This window comes from Sceloporus undulatus, chromosome 3 (assembly GCF_019175285.1).
Source record: "Sceloporus undulatus isolate JIND9_A2432 ecotype Alabama chromosome 3, SceUnd_v1.1, whole genome shotgun sequence".
Lineage (NCBI taxonomy): Eukaryota > Metazoa > Chordata > Lepidosauria > Squamata > Phrynosomatidae > Sceloporus > Sceloporus undulatus.
The window spans coordinates 180,832,207-180,854,642 of record NC_056524.1 but is presented as its reverse complement, the minus strand read 5'-3'; the positions used below and the strand labels follow the sequence as shown (position 1 = coordinate 180,854,642).

At 39.3% G+C, this 22,436-nt stretch overlaps 1 protein-coding gene across 1 annotated transcript in view; it reads left to right on the top strand.

Annotated features, from left to right (window-relative positions):
• Positions 1 to 22,436, top strand: part of PDE6C (phosphodiesterase 6C) — a 108,524-nt gene that overhangs the window by 60,979 nt on the left and 25,109 nt on the right. The window contains 3 exon segments of the mRNA XM_042458456.1: positions 19,479 to 19,631; positions 20,433 to 20,522; positions 22,212 to 22,352. Coding sequence (XP_042314390.1) covers positions 19,479 to 19,631; positions 20,433 to 20,522; positions 22,212 to 22,352 — 384 coding nt within the window.

Below are 22,436 nucleotides of genomic sequence, written 5' to 3'. Positions count from 1 at the left end.
TTATATTTTTCCCTGATGTTTATGTATGTCCATATATATGTATATGTCTGTGGGCTTGTGTGTGTTGGCTATAATTTTGGAAAATGTCTAAATTTGTATTTTGTCCAAACTGTTTTTGAGGACTGAGGAAAGAGTTTGATTGCCAAATGTTAAGTACAAACTAAAGACCTTTTCACATTATACAGTTATAGAACTTTGATTCCATTGGAATTGCCCTGGCTCCATCCTGTAGAATCCTGGGATGTGTTGCTTCATGAATGTTTCTCATCCAGAGAGCTCTAATGCCTCACCAACAACAAAACTGAGGTAGTATTTGCAGACATGGCAGTTAAAATGAGATTGGAAACATTGAAAAAAAAGGAAGAAAATAATTTATGGAATATTTTATTTTAGCAAAAATCTTTAAGAGAAAGAATTCATGTATCCCCCAAACCTTTCTCAAAACTATGTACAATATCAAATTATTCTAATTTCTATGCACTGAATGAGGACAAACAAGTCTTTGGTTACAAACTGAAGGTCCAAAACACACTGCAGAAATAATCCAGTTTGAGACCGCTTTAACTGCCCTGGCTCAATGCCAGCAAATCCTAGGAATTTATTGTGGCACTAGAGCTCTCTGACAGAGAAGGCTAAATGTTTCACAAAACTACAATTCCCAGAATTCCCTAGCATTGAGCCAGGGCAGTTAAAGCAGTCTCAAACTGGGTTATTTCTGCAATCTGTTTTGGACCAAACTGTCCAATGCAAGAACAAGATGCATTTCTTCCTTTTAGGAGACTGAAAAAATCTGGTCTATGTTTGGAAACACTCACACTAAATCAAGAAACTGGCATGTGAAAGGGTAGAGAAACTTGTTTCAATTTGGGTAAAAACTATAATACCCAGAATTCCCTAGCATTTTGCCATGACATTTAAAGTGGTGTCAAACTAGAGTATTTCTGCAGTGCAGATACAGCCCAGAGCTCGAAGAATGGGTCTGACTAAATTTCATGACTATTAATTGAATCTTAGGGATTATACAGATTACTCCAAAGGGGCAGTCTGCAACTGCCCCTTTATTGTCTAGATCAGGGCTGCAGCAGCCTCACACCATGGCCCTGATCTGGCTCCTGGCTCCTTTTTGCTCCCTCCAAGGAGCGCCATAGCCACGGCGCTGTGGCTTTATGATGCTCTTCAGTGCTGTATCATGTGGATGCAGTACCGGAGGGGCGTCATGATGGCATGTGCCATGTATACCGGCGCACACCAAAATGGCATCCTGGGGGCAGGGTTAGGGCATCCAGCGTGCAAACACTGCACCCTAACTCTGCCCCCAGGTCGGCACAAAGTGTCAGTCTGTAATCAGGCCTTAACCCCTCTTCCCTTCCACTCCCTCTCTCCCCCAGTTCTTTTTATGGGAATGGGTGTTTTATGTCTATTACATAAAGCTTTACTGTGGAAAGGAAATACAAATATTTTTTCTTTGTTACTAATCTTGATGGTTTCTTTTCTGTTGTTTTTATTTAATTTAATTTTATTATTCTTTGCTTGCTCCACATAAACTAGCAAAACCAAAGAGGTTCCATACAACAATTGGAAAATTGTTACTCAATTTGTGACAAATAAAACTTTAAAACATAATATAAAAGCAAATTCCATTTCAATACACAGTATTTTAATATACCAATTGTGGTAATTTTATGCCAAATCAAATTTCACATAATCATATTTTATGTTTCTAAAGTAACACAGTGACTTTCAGTCTGTAAAAAGTGCTAATGTTGCATTTTTTCCCATTTGTCCAAAAATTTCCATTTTTTCCTAGGGGGAAAAAAAACAGAAAAAACCACACACCCCCATTGGCTTCAAAATTTCCAGAAATTTTAAATTTCTAGCCTCGACTAGCTAGCATGACAATTTACTACCACATGACGCAGCTGTGATGTGATTAGCCAAATTTGTATAGAACAGGTCTAGCTATGGATAATAGCTGAATTCATGCTGCAAATTTATGGACAGTATTCCTTTGCATAATGCTGAGGCAGTTGGAAACAGGAGAGGAAGACCTTGCCCAGAAGAATCTGGCTGGTCACAAAATGGTTGATTAGACAGATGCTTAGTCTGATCCAGCTGAGCTCTTCTGGTGTGCTTATGAATGTCTAACAACGATCCAGCTACTAGAGGGAAGTGATCCTTTTATTTTAGGAGTCTATTTCACATAATTCTATTTTAATTAACTCACGTAAAGAATAACTATGGAATAAAAGAAAGGCCTACTGGAAATCACCGTGAAAGAGGGATCCATTTGATATAAGCAACACTATAATTCAAACACCATATGTGTTATACCTATGCACTTTCCATGCTGTGAGTAGTTTCAGAGGCTCAAGCACTCCATTAGAAGGAAGGTATTTCTGTGATATAAAGGCCTGGATCCTATTGTTAGTTCCATTTAGAGTAAACCCATTTAATAAATGGTATCTACCTATATGTTGACTTACCGTTGAACAAGTGATTTAAAAGGTCTGGTCTAGCTGAAATTAAACCATAGGAGCCAGGCCAAAGTTTATTTACACATGTACCCAGTATGCACATAAACTTGTTTCACAGCTACAGATTACACACTCAATCCAATATCTAGAGCCACCCATAGTGCCATGGTGCAGAGAGCAAGGTCAGGACTTTTGCCAAGCTAAACCTGCCCAATGAGCTGGAAATATTCTGGTATTCTGTTTTCACAACACAGACTCTCAAGATAGGGAAGAGGAGATAATGGCAGGGTATTAAGACCACACACTCAAGTCCCTTTCCAGCTGAAAACAACAATGTAATGCAAACCTTAATCTATAGGTACCTGATCTCATCCCACTGGTCTTGAAAAACACACTATTTGCAGGATGAATTACCTAAATGATCAGTGATGAAGGAAGGCAAGAGTACTTAAAACTGTTAGCAGCTGTCAAAAGATAGCATGCACACTTAGAATGCAAAAATATCTCAGTGTAATATTTATTAACATGATTAATTTTAAAGTAAGCATCACATTCAGGAAGCATGATCTGGGGCTTGGTAAAGATGGATGGAATAACAGTTGCTTCTGTGACAGCAACAGAATCAACACATCTGTCTACAGAATGGGGTTTCATCAGAGAACATAGTGCTTACTGAATAAGGAGAATGTCTCTGTGTTTGTGCATGTCTTGTCTGCTTAACTGAGAGCACCTGGAACTATTTATCGTCATGCAAGTAGTTTGAAAGATATAATCTGCTTCTCCATTTGTTCTTGGAGTGTTATTCCCCACCCCTATACTCACTGGTCTAGGTGATTTCAGCATTCCTGCTGAAGTTAGTATGACTTCTTAGAGACTGAAAATATTTGTGAAAAAACATTGAAAAATGCATGTCCTTAGTGCTAGGAAATGCTGAGAAGGAAAATTCAGGTTTGAGGGAAATCTTCACAGTTTGGGACTTGCCCTGTGAACTGCTTTTTTTTTTAAAACATAAAATAACATTTTCTGTCCAGAAAATAATATTTCTGAGCAGAAATATTTTTAGTACAGAAAGTGTTGTTTTCTGCACAGATAATAATGGCTGGATTTCCCTATGGCAGTTAGAGATGTGTCATCTAGAGTTTTACGTTTGTAATTGTTATGTATTTGCAATCCCTTCATATGAGGATTGGGAAGGTAGGAAAAACTGCGTAGCATTGTAACTATGCTGTTTATGTATGCATATGCCATAAAGAGTTTGATTACTGTTTTCTGTGCCAAAAGGTCACACATACATTTTTACACAAAATAAATTCTGAACTGCAAATAACTTTTTAAAACTGTGCAGTTTTAAAGGTTCTCTCACTGTAAAAAGAAAATAGCTAAAATTAGTTCTTGTTTCCTTCAAGAATGAAATTGATCAAGAATTACATCCCTACTTTTGATTATATGGCAATGATAGCAAATGTGTGTCCCTGAAAATATTGTTGGAGTGCCTGTTCCCTCACTGTTGGCTATGCTGGTCGGGCAGATGGAAGTTGCAGACAAACAATAAAGTACAACTCCCAGGATTCCCTAGCACTGAGCCAGGGCCATTAAAGTGGTCTCAAATTAGATGATTTTTTTGCAGTGTGTTTTGGACCCACGTTTCATGACCTCTGTCACCAGAGCCATTTTACTATGTTTTGGTTGAATTTACACAGCATATTGCATGTTGGACCTATGACTTTGCAATGGCCTAGGAACAGGTGAGAATATTAATGGAGTCTTCTATATAACTGACATAACATATTTAAATAAAAGGCTCATGATATAGTTCAGTCAAATACTATTGTTGTGCCAGTCATATGCAGAGATAGTTGACCTATTCAAATGATCAGCCTGTAAAGTTTTATAGAACCACATGATTTCCAAAACTTTCTCAAGCATATCACTGTTTAATGTGACCTCTGGAATGTGGAAAAGATTTACGTCCTTGGTAAGATGTTACCTAGGTTCCCTCCTGTACTATGCTGACAAAATGAAGCTGTCTATTTAACATATGGCTGCAAAGGGACCATCTGTCCCCTATTATAGAGGACAATTGTCTATTTGAAGAACTGCTAGAAATTTTGAAAAATTATTCTGTCTTAAAAACTGTCTAGTTGAAGTCAGACATAAAGACAAACAATAAGAAGGAGCTTGAGAGAATATGAGGTTGCCCATCAATTGCTGGATAGCAGACTTAACAGAAATATAGGCATCCTGTATAGTAACTCTGTATTAGATTGCTATGTAACTGCTAAAAGTATACGAATAATTTCTTGTGTTCAGTTCATCTTTAGTCATTACAGTTATTGCAGTCATAGACAGAAAAAAGAAGTTAAAGGTAAAAACAAGGCAAAAACACAGGTTAAAAACAGTATTTAAAATATCCTTTTAAAGTCCAGTGTGACAGGGCAAGATTAATACTAGCCTACTGTGGAGGTCATTGCCTGTTGGATTTTAACCGCAGCTGCATAGAATCTGGCAACAGTATGTGTTATAACCAGATTGGTGTCTGAAAGAAGCAAAGAGGTGTAAAATTGACTAGTGTGTACTTGATGTTTATACAATAGAGGTGAGATAAGGCTGAGGTGGATGTCCCTATAGTATGAGTACTGGAGTAGTATGTGCTCTGTTGTCTCTAATTGGCCAGACTCATAGGGAAATAGTTTGTCTGAAAGGGTGATTTTCTTAAATCGACCTTCAAGAACAGGGGAAGAGAGGGTATGGCATCATGCTAAAGTAAAGGTTCTCTGTTGTTTAGGCACTTCAAGTTTTGCTAAATATGCCATAGGACGGTGATGCCAAGTATCTGTTGAAGTCACTAACAATGAAAGTTGGGGCACTAGCTAGGTCTAGCTGTCACTCTATATCTATCACCTGCTCTTTGATGGTTGCTTTCATATCCCATGCTAAGCAGAAGATTTAGAGAGAAACCCAGTGAATAAATTTTAGTTATCACCGTCTGGTTCCATTCATCAGTCAGGGTAAGCAGAGCAAGGTTGGTGGGAAAGAAGGATAGTCTGATCCAGTAGCTGAGTATAGTCTCCCACACTCTGTCTTCCATTTTCATAAAATCTGACTCTGGTCTCTGGATTGCATTAGAGACATAGAAGTTTATCGCATCAGTGCCTGAAACGTTTCTATTCTGTTCCCAAAACGTTTCAAGAGGTAACATTATGGGAACAGATATTATCGCATTCGAAAATGTAAAATGTAAAATGTAGAACGTTACAGGAATACAATTTACCGCATTTGTCCTTATAGGAAGCGTGATAAGTATGAGAACGTTTCAATATTTGCACATGCGTATTTGTAACAGTGTATTCTTGTTCATGAGTATCACATACACAGAACAAAAGGCTTTTACAGGGAGATATTTGTGCAAACACAACCTAATCTTTTTATATACAAGATACATATAGACACACACACACACATATGTATACACACATATAGTCCGCAATCTATATATACAAATATATATATATAATGCATATATATGTATATATTGTGTGTAATATATTTATATTATATATAATATATATTTTGTATATATTACATATTTAAAATATGTATATTGTACAGTATATATATTGTATGTATACTTTTACACACACATATAAAAATGTTATACATATACATAAACATAGGGTTGCCATCCCTGGGGACCTCCAAAATGGGAAAAATGTAGGACAATGTTTTAAAATGTAGGACTTAAAAAAAAATTCCTGGCCAGGAAATTTTAAAAAGAAGGTCCTACATTTTTAAACCTTGTCCAGGGCCAGGCTAGGGCTTGGGAGACAGCCTCTCTCAAGTCCCAGCCAGGCTTTGGAGGACTCTGCAATCGAGGAGCCCCATCCAGGGCCAGGCTAGAGCTGGGGAAACAGAATGCAGGGAGGGAAGTCCTTTCAGCCAATCACAACAAGGCAGAACATGGGAACAGAAGTAAGAATGGATTACATTACCGCTCTGACATTTTTTGGACCGTTTTAAAAACGTTTCCACAAGCTTGGATCACTTTCTTATCCGTTCCCTCCGAGGAACACATATGGAACACTTTGAGGGGTATGTAGAACCCGATGGGAACCCGATGGGGACATAAACGTGCGGTAAAGTTGAAAGTGTTCTGTTCCAATCGGGTTCCAAAAACGTTCTCGGAACGCGATGCGATAAACTCCATACTTTGGAGCTTGCAATGCTGATCTTAGAAAGTTGGACTGTACAAGTTCTGTTGGTGCAGTTGGGGCAGAGTCCCAGCTGGGATCCATTGAGCAGTTGTGCAACCAATTTAGCTTCGAAGAGTTTGAGTGCTACTGGAATATAATGGCCTTCTCTTGTCATAAAAATTTTGAGGATGGCTACTGAACTTCTCTGCACGTTACTGGCAGCATAGTCCCCATGTGCTGTCCTGCTATCAGTAGCATGAAGGATTACCCCCAGATATTTGAAGCAGGAGATCTGTTCAGTCTTGTGACCATCTATAATCCAGTTTTAGTTCTTGGGCCTTTTAGCGAGTGCCACGATTTTAGGTTTTTTTGTGTTCTAGCTGATCTTTTTTTGTATTACTGCATTAGTGCTCTTAGTACTTTTTTTAGGGCCAATGGGTGTTCTTGAAATTACTGCTGCATCATCTGCATAAAGCAGAGCAGAGATATACCTTCCCTCTCATTACAGAGGATGGAAATTTGTGTTGTTGAGATGTCCCACCATGTCATTTATGTAAAAGTTGGACAAGAGTGGAGCTAGAATGCAACCTTGCTTGATGCCCTTCTTGGTGGTAATGGCGTTGATAAGATGACCCTGTGGATTGCATCTTACTTTGAGTGAGCTCCCTTCACAGTCAGGAGTGCCTGTTATCAGCTCCAGCTGATATGCCAGCTGCGCCCTTACTGGAAGTCAGGGACCTCGAGACCATGATACATGCTCTGGTAACCTCCCGTCTGGATTTCTGTAATGCACTCTACATGGGATTACCCTTGTGCTTGTCCCGGAAACTTCAACTAGTACAGAATATGGCAGCCAGACTGGTTTCAGGCACATCCAGAAGAGATGATATGACATCAATCTTAAGATCACTTCACTGGCTGCCCATTAGCTTACGGGCCCAGTACAAGATGTTGGTTATTATCTATAAAGCCCTAAATGGCTTGGGTCCAACCTATCTTCGGGACTGCCTCCTTCCATATAATCCTCCCAGTGTACTCAGGTTCTCTGGGAGGAATCTGTTACATCTCTAAAAACGAGATTGTCTACGACCGCCCAGAAGACCTTTTTGGCTATCGCTCCCAGTTTATGGAATGGCCTGCCAGATGAGATCTGTCATATTACCACCCTAAACAGCTGTAAGAAAGCCATTAAGACAGATCTTTTCTGGCAGGCCTTTCCTGAATAAATTCCCAGTAACCAAAAGGAAAGGAATCCAGCTTCTGACCTGACCTCGCTATAGCCACTGTTTATCTGTAAATTTTTGTGAATTTGTGAATTTTAATTATGTTTTAATTTTAATCTGTTTAATTATGTTTTAAGGGGGTGGTGGGAATGATGGTTTGGGTATGTATATTTTAATGTCGTAAGCTGCCCTGACTGCATTTCATAGAGGGGTGGGATATAAATAAATTTTATTATTTATTATTCATTCAGCATATGACTTAGGTATAGTAGACACTGGTCAATCGAGGAAGCCTCCAGTTTTTCCCAGATGTTGCATCTGTACTGGCACATCCTGGCCAGGAGATTCTGTGAGCTGTAAAGTAGTCCATTTATAAGATGAGCATGTTCAGTTTTATGCAAATTGGTGTCTTCGTGTGTGTGTGTGTGTGTGTGTGTGTGTGTGTAGCGGGGGATGATGTATAAGTGATCACCCTATTTGGAGGTGGAGAAGTTAAGGCAGCAGAGTAATGCCTAGAACAAGTCTACACTGCAAGTAAGTAGTCTACTGTGGTAGGGCCTCAAGCCATGCTGTACTTAATAATAAACCTTGATATGCCCCAATTGTTCAAGCTATGCCCACAGCACAGCCAACTGGAATTCTCTTGACACCATATCATTGCCATCCTGTCACTTCACTTCCACCCATGTCATTACCAGCACCATATCCAATTTTGCCACTAGCCCTTGTCCTCACTGTCTTCCCTCTCTTTCACTCTCGGAGCAGGTGGACTCTGTGGAAGGCATCTGCAAGTCTCTTGACTCCATTTTAAATTTCCCACCATGCCTCACTCTAGTGTTCCCTCAAGGAACTATGGGAAAATTAAAATGGTGGGTGGCTTCCCATTGGTCGTGGTGGTGGCGGTGGTGTTCTTTCAAGTTATTTCTGACATGGCAATTTTAAGGCGAACCCATCAGACAGATTTTAGCTAAGGGATAGGGTAAATGAAAGGTCAAAAGAGCAAGGCAGATTATAGTGAGCTACTGTACCAGGAATATCCAAGAATGAAGACTGCCATCACTGGCCAAGTGCAGCAGTCTAGATTCTGAATCAACACTGGGAAGATTGAGATGGATTAAATGCTTGGGGCTTGTGATGGATTACATGCAGATAAATATACTGAAATTAAATCCAGGCGAGATAGAGGTGATGATGGTTTAGCATGATGAGATTTAGCACACGTGACTTTGTCTGATATGTTCTCGTGGATAGGGTAGATCTGTAGCGAGGGGAATTCTTCTGGATCCAGCCCTGCACAGGTGGCAATTGAGTCTGGAAAAGTTAAACCTTTGAACTCTTAAAATCTGAAGAATTTGATTCACACCAAACTTGTGAAATGTAGGCCTGAGTTCTATTAGTTATTGCCAACTATAATAGATGTGCCAAGTAACTTGTTGACTGGTGAGTCAACACATAAGTAAATCTCATTCTTTCAATGGGTTTATTCTGATTGGAACTAATCATATGATTTAGGCCATCAAGTTATGTTTTATAATTTTATTTTTTCATATGGCCACAAGTGAGTAGGCTGATTGAAGGATTCTGGGAACTGCAGTCCAAAAGAGAAACTTTTCTAATCTCTGACAGTGGTAGCCAACGGTGCTTTCTATTAGTTATATCTAAAACACTGGCTGTGCCCTTTCCTTTTCTGAGAACAAGAGATGCCAAAAAATTCCCACAACTGCCAGTCATATTTTAGGCCTTGCCTGCACAGGCCAAATAAAGTAGCCTCCTCCTGTCCTTTTGGTGATGAATCCAGATGATGCAGGGCCCAATCCCCAAATCTGATGCAAACAATGTGGATGCTGTCCAGCCTATTCAGCACTAAAACCAGGCTATAACACCTCTAACATGGATTTAAATAACTAATCAGTTGCTCCAGATTTTCCTGGATGATCCAGAGCCCTCTGTTTCAACACTAGATGGCTGTTTGCATGTTTGTCCTACTGTATGGTATGGTATGGCCAATGTTGCCACAGGTTGTTTCTCTCTGAGGTCAGAACAAGGTGCCCAGCTTTATGATCGAGGCTGGGTGCCTTGTTCTGACCTCAAAAGCTAGTGTCTCGCCATGGCTGCATATGCAAACAGCCACCTGGCATTGGAATGGAGGGCCAAGGTAACTGCGGGAAGACAGGACATCTCCAGGGCCAGACTACTTTGGGCTGCCCCCAGAGTAGTCTGGCCAGTGCAGCCAGCACCTATGTCAACTTAAAGAAGATCTACATTAGTAGTGAATATTGCCTCAGGCTCCGCTGAACTCTCTTAAAGGTGGATATTAGCTGCTTTGGGTGTCTTCCTGTCCAGAGCCCAAGAATGGTTAGACATGAACATTTAAATTGAAACAAAGTTTAGTAGACATACAATTATAATTTATATTTCTTTCATTGCACACAACCATAAACAGACTGAGGCTCCGTACACACCGGCCATTAAGGCCAAGTCTTGGCATAGTGTCCTCGTGACACACACCTGACTCCCCCCCTCCAGGGCATCCTGACAATGCACAATGCTCCACACGGTGTGCAGCATCATGGTACTCCTCTGGTCCATATGGCTTCTTTTTGAGCCCTTGAAAGGATGGATTGGGGCTGTGGCATGAGGTTGCCATGGCCCTGAGCTGGCTAGGAAAGGGGCGGCGTCCCGGCGTCCCTTAGGGGCTGTATGTAAAGCCCCTAACATCGCTTTTCTTTACAAAGCCTTCATTCCCTGACTGTTTAGAATCAGTCCTGGGATGAATTAATTCTAAGATGGGGAACCTGTGGACCTCCAGGTGTTATTGAAATATACCAACTATCACTGTTCACCAGTGGAGTCAGACCAGGGATGTGTGAGGGGTGCAGACCACACTAGGTGACACCACTGTTCCAAAAACATCTGCATTTTGGAGGAAATAGGCTGTGGCAATTACTTGTGACTCTTTAAAACTGTTGAAAATATTGTGTGAGTGGAGTGAAGGTCAGTGAGAGGAGAAAGGAGAGACCTCAGTTCTTTTTAAAAAACAGATTTCAAATTTCAAAATTCTTAATTTTTTTAAAAATTAGAAATTATTTTTATTTTTTAAAAAACATGACCTTTTATCAAATTTTCACTTTAACCACATGAAACTATGTATATGTAAATACCTTTATGTATATGTAAATACATTTATACATATGATATCGTAACTTAAATGTCTCGTTTTAATTGTGCTCGTTTATCTCACAGCTGTTACCATTACATTTGGCGATATATGGGAATTATGATTTATGGGGGGAGGTCAATGAGAGGTGGGGAGTGACACCAAGAGTTACTGTACTGAGTGACACCAACCCTAGTGATGACACTGATGTTCCCCATTCTCTATGCTATCTAGTCCTGATGGTGGCTGCAGTGCAGCAACACATGGAGAATGCCAGATCTCCCTGTCTTGGCTTTATCTGGAATATGAATTCTTATAATGAAATTAATCCGTTAGAAAGCCCATTCAAGCCTCTCTTAGACAGCAAGGGAATAAATTTACTTCTAGATGAGTGTTCATGGTACAATATCTTGCTTGGTGGTTTCTGGTGTGATATATTTAGCTGGCAACCCTAACAGGAAGAAGCCATAACAGTGACAGAAGCTTATCACACTACATGTGTTATTGCAAGAATGTCTAGGACATTTTGGGAATGGCTAGTGTTAATACACTGCCATTGTCATTGTTAGTACTGTCTGCATCTAAATTCATTCTGGCTTCACCATTAGCATCCTACCACCAGTCATGTTCACTTGATAGCTAGCTAGCTAGATGTGAGAATCATGCAAGTTTCCAAATGTTGCTGGACTACAACTCCCAGCAACCTATGTGAGAATCATGCAAGTTTCCAAATGTTGTTGAACTACAACTCCCAGCAACCTTAACCAGCATAGCCCATGCTGAGGAATCCTAGAAAGTCCAGCCCCAAAGCATTTGAAAGGTTGGATTATTTTCCATACTCAGATTATGCTCCATGTGTGTGGCCACGTGTGCTATAGCCAATGAAAGCTTACACTATAATAAAAGTACCATAAAGACTCTGCTAGTCATGCCTACAATTTGCCTTTGCTGGTGATTTTTTGTAAGTTGTGATACAAATCTTCACTCAGGCATCAAGTTAAGGGAAGAATTTTCTAAATGTATGGGGGGGGAGCAGTAATAAGTGATTAGCTTCTAAACTTTCAACCAAGAAAAGAAATTAATATGAGTAATTCCCAAAAGGGTAGCTGCATTTGTCTCTTACAGCAGAGTAATGCCCAAATGATTACAAGGACGCTGGGTTGCTGAAGGCTGGTATTTCCTGGACGTGTTCTTCAGTTCAGGTTTCTATCCAGGAAGATTTCCAAAATGTACTCCATTATGAGCATAGCTAAGAAGTCTATTGGGTAACACCACATTTACTGTTCCCCTTTGAGAAGCTTGTCTACTAGACAGCCTGTGCTCGCAGCAAATAGAGAGTCAGGCTGCTGGATCCATCTAAAGTTCTTTTGTCCTTGGAGCAGCAGCAGTCAAGACTTGCCCCTGGAGCTCAGGGCACTTTATTTCTTGGAGACGAAAAGGACAGCAAACTTGTGTAGCTGTGGGCTGCTTGAGGACACAATGGAAATGCTGAAAGGGTTTTTGCATTAATTTCAGCACACTGGACAAATGAAAGTAATAATTTAAATGTAGATTCAGTCAAGGGGTTGTCATTATTAAAGTACAATTTTAAACATTTGTCTCACTCAAGAGTTCTTTAATTATATTACAAACCAACAAGGCATTTTAACAAAGATAATTTCATCAGAAAAAATTGGTAGAGTATATAATAAATTACAGCATATGTAATATAGCTGTAAATAAACAATAAAATGAATTTATATTTGTATTGGTGTTTTTAGCTTTTATTTGGTCATGTCCGACATTTGTCTTGAATGTCTTACATTTTGCAGAGCCTTGTCTTCCTTTGTGGTTATGACATCTGGTCACCATGGATATAGAGAAATGTCCGGGAGGGAATAAATTTTTGATGTGTAGACTAGTTGAGTGTTTGGAGGAGGGGGATCAAGTTACACATTGATCAAAGGCAAGGGCCACAAACCATGGAAAATTCACTTGTAGAAGTCCCTTTCATCCAGGCTTGTGGAGGAACACATCCTAGGTGACCTCAATGTGGTCTGTGGTTGACTTGTGGCCCCAAGTTAGGTTCCCCCCCCCTCAAACTTCCATGGTGTTTTCTCTGATGCCCCTCACTGGGGCAAAAACGGGCAAGTGATACTCTGCTCATGTCTGGTTTTGATTACTTTTTTTTCTCTTTAAAAAAAGCATTTTAAAGACGTTTGTGTGACCTATTGCAAGTCCACTGGGGCCAAAGCTTTAGCCCCTAGACCTCCCAAATTTGTCCAGTTCTGTCCTATTGAATTGTGGTTGAGGTTTTTCTCTTTTAAGAAGTTCAGAAGGTGATCCAGGTTTTGTAAAAGCCATGGCAGTTAAAGTGATGTTGAACTGCATTATGTCTGCAGTGCAGATCAGACCTGGATGAGAGACACCCAAGACCACAGTGGAACAAGGCAGGGAGGAAGGGAAAGGAGTGACAGGCAGGGTTTCCTGGGGATGTACACTGACCAAGTGGTTGTAGAGGTTGTACAGGCTGTTTGTGTGAGTTTAGGCATTTCTTCTACAAGGTGCAGTGGGCATATTTGGTGCATACAGTTTGCAGTAAAAAGCAGGCCAATTTAGGACCTGGGCTGTGAACAATTTTGCAGGTAGAATCCTTGACGGCATTGTGGCTAAAGCCTGATTCACCAGCCCCTGATGTGTGGAAATACTTGAGCTTAATTAGTCCCACTGAAGGGAGTGGACTTTGTACAACAATCCTAAATCCATTAGAGAGAGGTAAACACAGTTGATTGCATTGAGGAAAAAGCATTTAAGACAAAGCTAAGAGACCTTGCATCACGGGAAGCTTGGAGGGTAGATAGGAAGTTTTTTCAGCTGGAGTATGTTTAAGTAGTTAAGTCAGTTCATTTATTGAGAAACCACAGATTCATTACATTTATTTCAGTATTTTTCATGAGCAGTGTAAAATATTATATTTCAATTTACTTGCAAAAGAGATTTGGCTCGGGCTAACTTCTTTGTGATACATTAAATACATTTTTAAAATATATTCTTCAAAAGCATTCTGCTATTTTTAAAGCATGTTTGAAGATTACGTGATGAATTAAGCATTCATAATACTCTCCTCTGTTTTGTTGTTGTAATTTTAAAAATGAATAAAAGTTAACAGATATTAGTAGTTATGGTTAGTTATGCAGCTAATAAACATGAATGTGGTACAATAGTTAAATACAACATTACACTGAATAATAAACTAAGAATTTTAGGGATTAAGTGGAAGAGGATCATCTCAGGGAGGTGAAATTTTGTTCAAAATGTTTTGTAGGTAGCTAAAATTGGTGCTCTTTGATATCAGTGATAAAAGGTAAAGGTAAAGGTAGTCCCGTGACATGAATGTCTGGTCGTAACTGACTGTAGGGGGCAGTGCTCATCTTTGTTTCTAAGCCAAAGAACCAGCATTGTCTGAAGACAAATCCAGTGTCATGTGGCCAGCATGACTGCACCAAACGCTGTTACCTTCCCACCGAAGTGGTACTTATTTATCTACTTGCATTTGCATGCTTTTGAACTGCTAGGTTGGTGGAAGCTGAGATTAGTGACAGGAGCTCACCCCGTCATGCAGCACTCTGGCCTCAAACTGCCCACCTTCTGATTTTCCAATAATCAGAACTGGGATCTTAACACTAAGCCATCGCATCCTATTAAAAACATTTTTGTTTTTTATTTTTAAAAAATCTGCTATTTGAAAAATTCACAAAATCTTTCCTTCACTTCCATTGACTTGCGCATGGGGAAGTTTTGAGAAGGCAAATGATATATGTACCTAATTTGATAATAATTCTGTTTCTTGGTTAGGTCACTGCTCAGAAGTTCTGTTTTAAATTAACTCATGGCCACATAATGGTGGTAGTCATCTTCTGAACAGGCTTTGGGGCTGGACAGACCGCCCCTAAGAGGCAGCTCTCTGCCACCCCTGAAAACACTGTGGTGGGGGCACAGCAACCACACGTGACACCTCGAACTCGGAAGGTCCACAACACAAAAAGAAACCGCAAAAAACAGCTTCTTTTTCCACTTCAGAAAGGGCACCACAGCTCTTTGGTGCAGTGCATCTATACGCTGGGCCAAAGACATGGTGTCATGCCACCAGCTGTACAGTGGGATGCACAACATGATGACAGCATAATGCCAGCATGGGGGCAGGCGGCGGGCGGTCACCATGCCCCCACTCTTCCCTCACACCAGCATTTCTTGCCAGTCTGTTGAGGGCTACCTAGCATTATTGCATCATGATATTTACTGTATGTTCTCTTAGTGACTGAAATCATTCAAGTCACCAAGGAAGGAAATCTTCTTTTCACCCAGCATCAGCTTCTTTTGCTTACAGTGTTGTCAGCATGTGCGCTACAACATGATCCTTGGTTTACTAGGATCTTCCTGGAAATGAACCCTAATTAAGAACAAATAGTGCTGAAATGTAAATACTTGTGGCAATGAGAATTAAACTAAATAATAATTTTTAAAAATCAGTTTTCCCTTTTCTTTCTTTGTTATACTAGAGAAAACATGGGGAACTATATGTACATTGGAAACATACCATGTGGGGTTGAGGATTTTACCACTTTGTTCTTTGCTGTGGTATTATTCCAAGTTGAGGCCCAAATGTGTGCAATTTTTTAATTTCAAGGAGGTCCCTGGTAAAGGAAAGGTTAAAAACCACTGCTGTAGAGTAAGGAAGAACATATTAAGAATATTCTTTGATTTTACCTTTGCTTCCAACATAAATGGTTCCATGTCATGATATGGACTCCAAGAGTTATATAGGCCAATCACCTATCATTGCAGGAACCCATAGGTACAACAAATTGAGGTGGCCATATAACTTATATTTGAAAAGCTCCAGCAGAAGAGAGTTCATCTACAATGAAATGAAAGGCTAAATAAGATCTTTAAAATACATTCAGTGCATATTAAAAATATGTAAACCTGAAATAAAACAATACAGTCAAATCCATAACCACAAATTCTGCACCCATGATTTAACTATCCATAGCTTGAAAATATAACTTCTTAAAATTTTCTCCCAAAAGCAAACCTTGATTTTGTCATTTTATTTAAGGGACACCATTTTACTACTGCATTGTATATTATGGGACCTGAGCATCCATGGATTTTGGTATCCACAGGGGGTCCTGGATCCAAACTCCAGAAGATACCAAGGGCCCGCTACAAAATAAACATATTGATAAAATGTTAAATAAAATTCAAATATTTTTAAAATTAACAGTTATCAATTGAATAAAACAATTTTCATTCATGAAATGGCTCTGTTTCATAAAATGGCCAAAACTGAGTTCAGATGGCTGATGATGTGTATTTCTGTCCTTCAGCCTTTGCAAGAGAAGTAATTCTTACATCAGCCAAGGGCTCCTCTTTGTGTTCTTCCTCTCAGCATTTCAATGTACTTAGGTCAAGTATAGATTGAAATGTTATAGAAGTGTGCCTTATTTTGAAGTGGGCAAACTGGGCATATATTAGCATACTGTGGTTCGGTGTCACATCCATTCCTTTAGGAAGATTCAGATGTTCAGTGGTATAAATGTTCAGTGCAGGTACCAATAAACCAGAGACAGAGTGGATCAGGATCATGCCGCCTTGTCATAAGGCTTAGGTCCAAATTATCTGAAAGACTGTATCTCCATATACAACCCTGCCAGAATTTTAGACCCTCACAGGCTTGTTTGGTATGAACATGGGAGATAGCCTTCTCAGTGGTTGCTCCCAGGTTATGGACATACCTTTCTTGGGTGGCCATGCTGGCCTCTCTCCCAGTTCTCCTTCACCAGCAGGAAAATATCATTTTTGTCGAAGCAGACTTTTAAAGAGTAATTGCTTCAGAGGCTCTGTGACATCTAGGACAGCACAGGACATTAGCAAAATATTTTGACAGTGATTGATTTATGTGAGTACACATGAATGATTTATGATAATTTTATGATTGATTTATGACCTTCATTACCATTGATTGACAGATGGATTATCATTCATGGATGATTTATCATTGTTGGTTAATGATTTTGGGGTTTATGACCTATGCTACAATGTCCTATTGCTTGCCTTGTATCATGATGACATATTGAATGTTATCACTCTTGTATACGCATTAAAGTTGTGGCCAATTTTAACCCACAAAAATAGGGCAGTAAGTAGAGTAAGGGAGGCATCTCAGGCAGCAGATTTTGAGAGTCATAAAAAGACAACACATTTCAAATTATTTCATTGGTTCCATCTTTATTGCCAGGTAGGGAGAGGAAAGACTTGTGAGAGCTTTTTTACCTATGCAAAAGAAAAGGTGAGGGGGGAAGCTGACTGTGTTTTGGTACTATGCACTATAACTTGGGTAGGTTAAAGTGGGACACAATTTGGTGGTTTACCTCAGGAAGCAAAATGGCTTGGATCAACCTAATGCATAAACCACGATTCATTTCCTCCATTTCTGCTGAATATGGGATATAAATGTAAATATAATATACACATAATAATAAATTCATGGGATTTATGTTTCATATTCTATTTGTATAAAACAGGAAACAAAGGATCTGAAGGACCATATTTTCCCTATATGAAAATATGCTTCCTCAGCACTAAGTGCCTGAGCACTAAGATCTAAGGAAGGCCCTTCTCTTAATCCCACTATATTCATAGGGGATTATCACATGGAGGCTTACTGTGGCTAAAACATGGCTAAATCATTCATAAAGCATGACAGTGTGATCACCAGTCGAGCTTATTTCCTGTTATTAAATTGTAATGGAGGCATCCCACTCCTCCTCCATTGTCAAAGCATTCGCAGAAGTTCCTGTAATTGAAGAAATGGCTGCATCACAAACACTTTGATGAAGGGAGGGGAGAGTGAGATGCCTCTATTGTGATTTAATAACAGGAAACAAACATGACTGAGTTGTGCTGGAGAACCTAGAAGTTCCTAAAGAAAAAACCTCTCTAGGCATTTGTAGAGAGTTGCACTGGAGGACCTGGAGATTCCTAGAGAAGTGTTCTCTTAGGTAAAAAGAATAGTGTTTTTCCACATTCATGGGGGTCCATCATCCCTAACCCCAGCAAACGTGGAAAGACCACTGTATACTCAACTATAAGTCGACCTCATGTATACATCGACTGCAGGTTTTTGGGCCAAAAGTATGGATTTTGATATAACTCACGGATAAGGCATGAGTAAAACTTAGAGGCACATAACAAAGAATCTACAGGATGAAGCAAAGGAAAACAATGCCAAAATTCCAGCAGACATAACTGTGTTCATACTAAAGTCTGGATGGATGAGAGAATAGAGGTGGGTCAGTGCTTCCAGGACAGATTACACACTTGCCTTTCACTAGGGGATGGCTCTTTTTTTATAAGGGTTAAAGTACAGTATTTACATTGACCTGTGAATAAGCTGACTCAGGATTTTGGGGTCAGTTTTTCGACTAAAATTTTTAGGCTTATACATGAGAATATATAGTAATTCAACTGTAAATAAAACTGTAACAGTTGAAAAGCATACCCACCTAAAAGCTACCGATACAGACAATCCAGAAATTATTAAAATTCCTTTCCCCACAAGCAGTCCCCAAAGGCCCATTGAACTGAATCTTCATCTGGCACCATGAGGTGAGCCAATCTAGCCTCTCTAGAATGGGTATTCCAGAGCCTGGGAGCAATAATCAAGAAAGTCCTCTCCCATGTTGTACATGGGCCCTCACTTGGAATGTGTTTCTGGTTCTGGGTACCACAGTTCAAGATGGATATCAACAAGCTGGAACATATCCAGACCAAGAAGATCAAGGGTTTGAAAATGAAACCTTATAAGGAACATTTTATGGAGCTGGGTATGTTTAGCTTGGAGAAGAAAATATATCTAAAGATATGTCATGCAGAAGATGGAGATAGCTTGGTTTTTTTATTGCTCCAGAGATTAGAACATGAACCAATAGATTAAAATTACAAGGAAAGAGATTCCACATAAAGATTAGAAAGTATGTTTTTACAGTAAGAGTGGTTCAACAGTGGAATAAAATGCTTCAGAGGGTGGTGGCCTTTTAATCTTTAGAGGTCTTTAAACAGCAGTTGCGTGGGCATCTTCCAAGGATGCTTTAACTGTAGATTCCTTCATGACAAAGAGTTAGATTAGATTGCTCTTATGATCTCTTCCACATATAAGGTTCTATGATTCTATGATCAAGGGAAGAGCATATGTCAGATTTATATTTGATATTTTTCTGGTAGCAGTGGTACCACATGTTTATTTTAGTTTGACCATTGTTACCCATTTCGAGGGAATAATGGAACTTTTATGGGTTCATGAATAACCAAAGTTGTATAGCCCTTTGAAAATAAAAACAAATGACTAGAAGCAATATTTGAAAAGCTAACAAAGGGTTCTCATTTGTTTCAGAACAATCATTTTTCTGACTTTGTGGATAAACAAACTGGCTATACAACTATCAATATGTTGGCAACTCCAGTCATGCAAGGCAAAGAAGTTCTTGCTGTGTTAATGGTTCTTAACAAGAAAAATGAGCCTGAATTCTCTAAAGAGGATGAAGATGTAAGTATTAACGTACTTTTTAAAAAGGAATCCAGTGTTCCTCCTAACAATAAGTAATAAGACACAGAGTTAAGAAAATGACCCCATATCATCTGTTACTGTAGTTTTGTCCAGATTGACAGTGCAAATCATGTACTTGCCTAGTGTCTGGAAACATCATTTTACAGTCGAATGTGTTTTGGATAATACCAGGACCATTACTTTTTAAAGGCAGCATAACAGCTGATAACACCATTACTTTTTTTTTTTTTTAGAGAAATAAGTACTATTTACATGTTACTTCTAAAAATGTAGGGCATTTGGGAAGATTTTGATCCATTTGGGTCCATTCTTTTTTAAAATTTATATGTTTTTTAAAAAATAAAATTAACTAAAAGCTTATGTGTTACTACTATGTGATATTACATATCAAGAAATGAGTAACAAGTAATGCCCCAAATACTCCATTATAAAACTATTGTTTCATGCCTAGTATGCCACTACAAAAATATAAATAAATTCCAGCGTCTCTACTTAGTTACTCAGAAGTAAGACCCACTGAATTCAAGGGGACTTTCTTTCCAGTAAATGGATATTGGATGAGTGTGTATGGGACAGGAGACTATTACAAGCTTTTATATAAGCTTCTTTGGCCCTTCCATGAAAGAGTACAATGTGAAACTTAAAAAGCTACCCTTTCTAGTAACAAGATATCCATGCCCTTAATTATCCCAATTAAATCAGATAAACTTGAAATGCTTAACCTTCACATCCATAATCATTTGATTTTATCACTTGTTTTATGTATCTTTTTCATTGCAGGTCTTTAAGAAATATGTTAATTTAATTTCGCTTGCTGTAAAACAGTACCACACTACGTACCTGTACAATGTTGAATTGAGAAAAAGTCAGGTACGGTCTTCTTTATGAACTTATCTAGATGAGAAATCAGTGAAAACACTATTATTTATTTATATTACTACTTTTTCATGCTTCCACGTGCCTGTGTGAACCTATAGATCTTCTTAACTTGCCCAAGGCAACCCATGAAACCCACTGGGTGACCTTGGGCAAGTCACACTCTCTCAGCCTGAGGGAAAGGCAATGGCAGACCTCCTCTGAAGAAATCTTGCCAGGAAAACCCCATGATAGGTTCACCTTAAAGTCACCATAAGTCAGAAACAAAACAATAACAACAGGTCCAATTCTGGAGCTCTGCACAAAGAACCTTGCTTGAAATTTTCTTTATAGTACCTTTGTTCCTGTGAAATGGACTGGCCAAATCCTAAACCAAATTGGGCTTATGCAGATGAATTTGTAGTCAGGTCATGACTGAGAGCCAGTGTGGTGGTGTGGTTTCAGCCCTGAGCCACAAGTCTGGAAACCAGGGTCGTAATTCCCACTCAGCCATGGAAACCCACTGGGTGACCTTAGGCAGGTCACACTCTCTCATCCTCAGATGAAGGCAAAAGTAAACCCCCTCTGAACATATTTTGTCAAGAAAACCCTGTGATATGTTTACTGTCAGGTCTCCATAAGATGAAAATTATTTGAAAGCATACACAAACAACAGAGTGGCCTGATTCAGATCTGTAGTGGAATAACCCAGTTCAACAATCCAGAGATTCTTGGGAAATGTCTGACAATGTCCCTTTAACATGGCCATATAAAGAAATGCCAAGTGATGTAATATGAAGAGGAAAAATGGCATTGGTCTTTGTTCATTGACGGTTTTAATAGGCAATCTGGGGCCAGAATCTCAACAGCACTCTCCAATCATAATGTTTCTGGGGAGGGATTTCTCTGATCATTGAAGTTTTATCTTCTGTGTTAGAAGTATGAACATTTAGGTTGCAATTGGCTGCTTCAGATTAAGTAAGCATCCTCTATGATTCCTGGTGGTGATGGAGTCTAAATCTCTGCTGGTTGTCTCCCACTGAGTTTCCTCTTTGCCTTCCATACAATCTAACCTTACAGCACTGGGGGAACCTGTAAGATATGTACTGGAAGTCAGGGAAAGTGACAAGATTTCCTTTCTCTTGGCTACAAAACTGCAGCGAGATGATGCCTGAGATCCCCCCACTTTGACTGCACACTGATTTGCCATATGCCGCAGTACCATAAACTGAGGTTGAACTGGGGAGAGTCATTGTGAAAGGTAGTAATGGATAGATCCTTCAGCAATAACCTTAGAACTACCTATGCTGGGATAACAGGAGATTACATCAGCAAATGTCACCAAGAGGATTCTGGCCTTGACATATTGTGAGCTGCCATGGAAGTATTGGTATTTGGCATCCTGTATAATTAACAGTAATGATTCATGGGGTCTCTACAAATGTGAAAACATTTTCCTAAAATCAATTGTTAATCCACCTAGAATAGACCCATTAGAAATCAATAGAACTTGTTCACTTAACTTTCCATAGACTCAATGGCGTCTATTTTAGTTGAACAACTGGATGTTAGCTATTGTGGTAAATATCTTCATTATGACATATTCTGTTATGTGCAGTTCTTGTTTTCTGTCAGATTGCGACATCTATCAGCCAAATGTTTGATATGGTCTCTATATCCCTCCCCCCCCCTTTTCTTAAACAGATGCTTTTGTGGTGTGGCAACAAAGTGTTTGAAGAACTTACAGATATTGAACGACAGTTTCACAAAGCACTGTACACAATCCGAATCTACTTAAACTGTGAAAGATATTCCGTTGGCCTGCTGGACATGACCAAAGAAAAGGTCATTAAAAGGTTATTTACTATGGGGAGGAGACATAACTTTGCCTCCAATGTCCACTGCTAGACTCCTATCCTTACTTAAAGG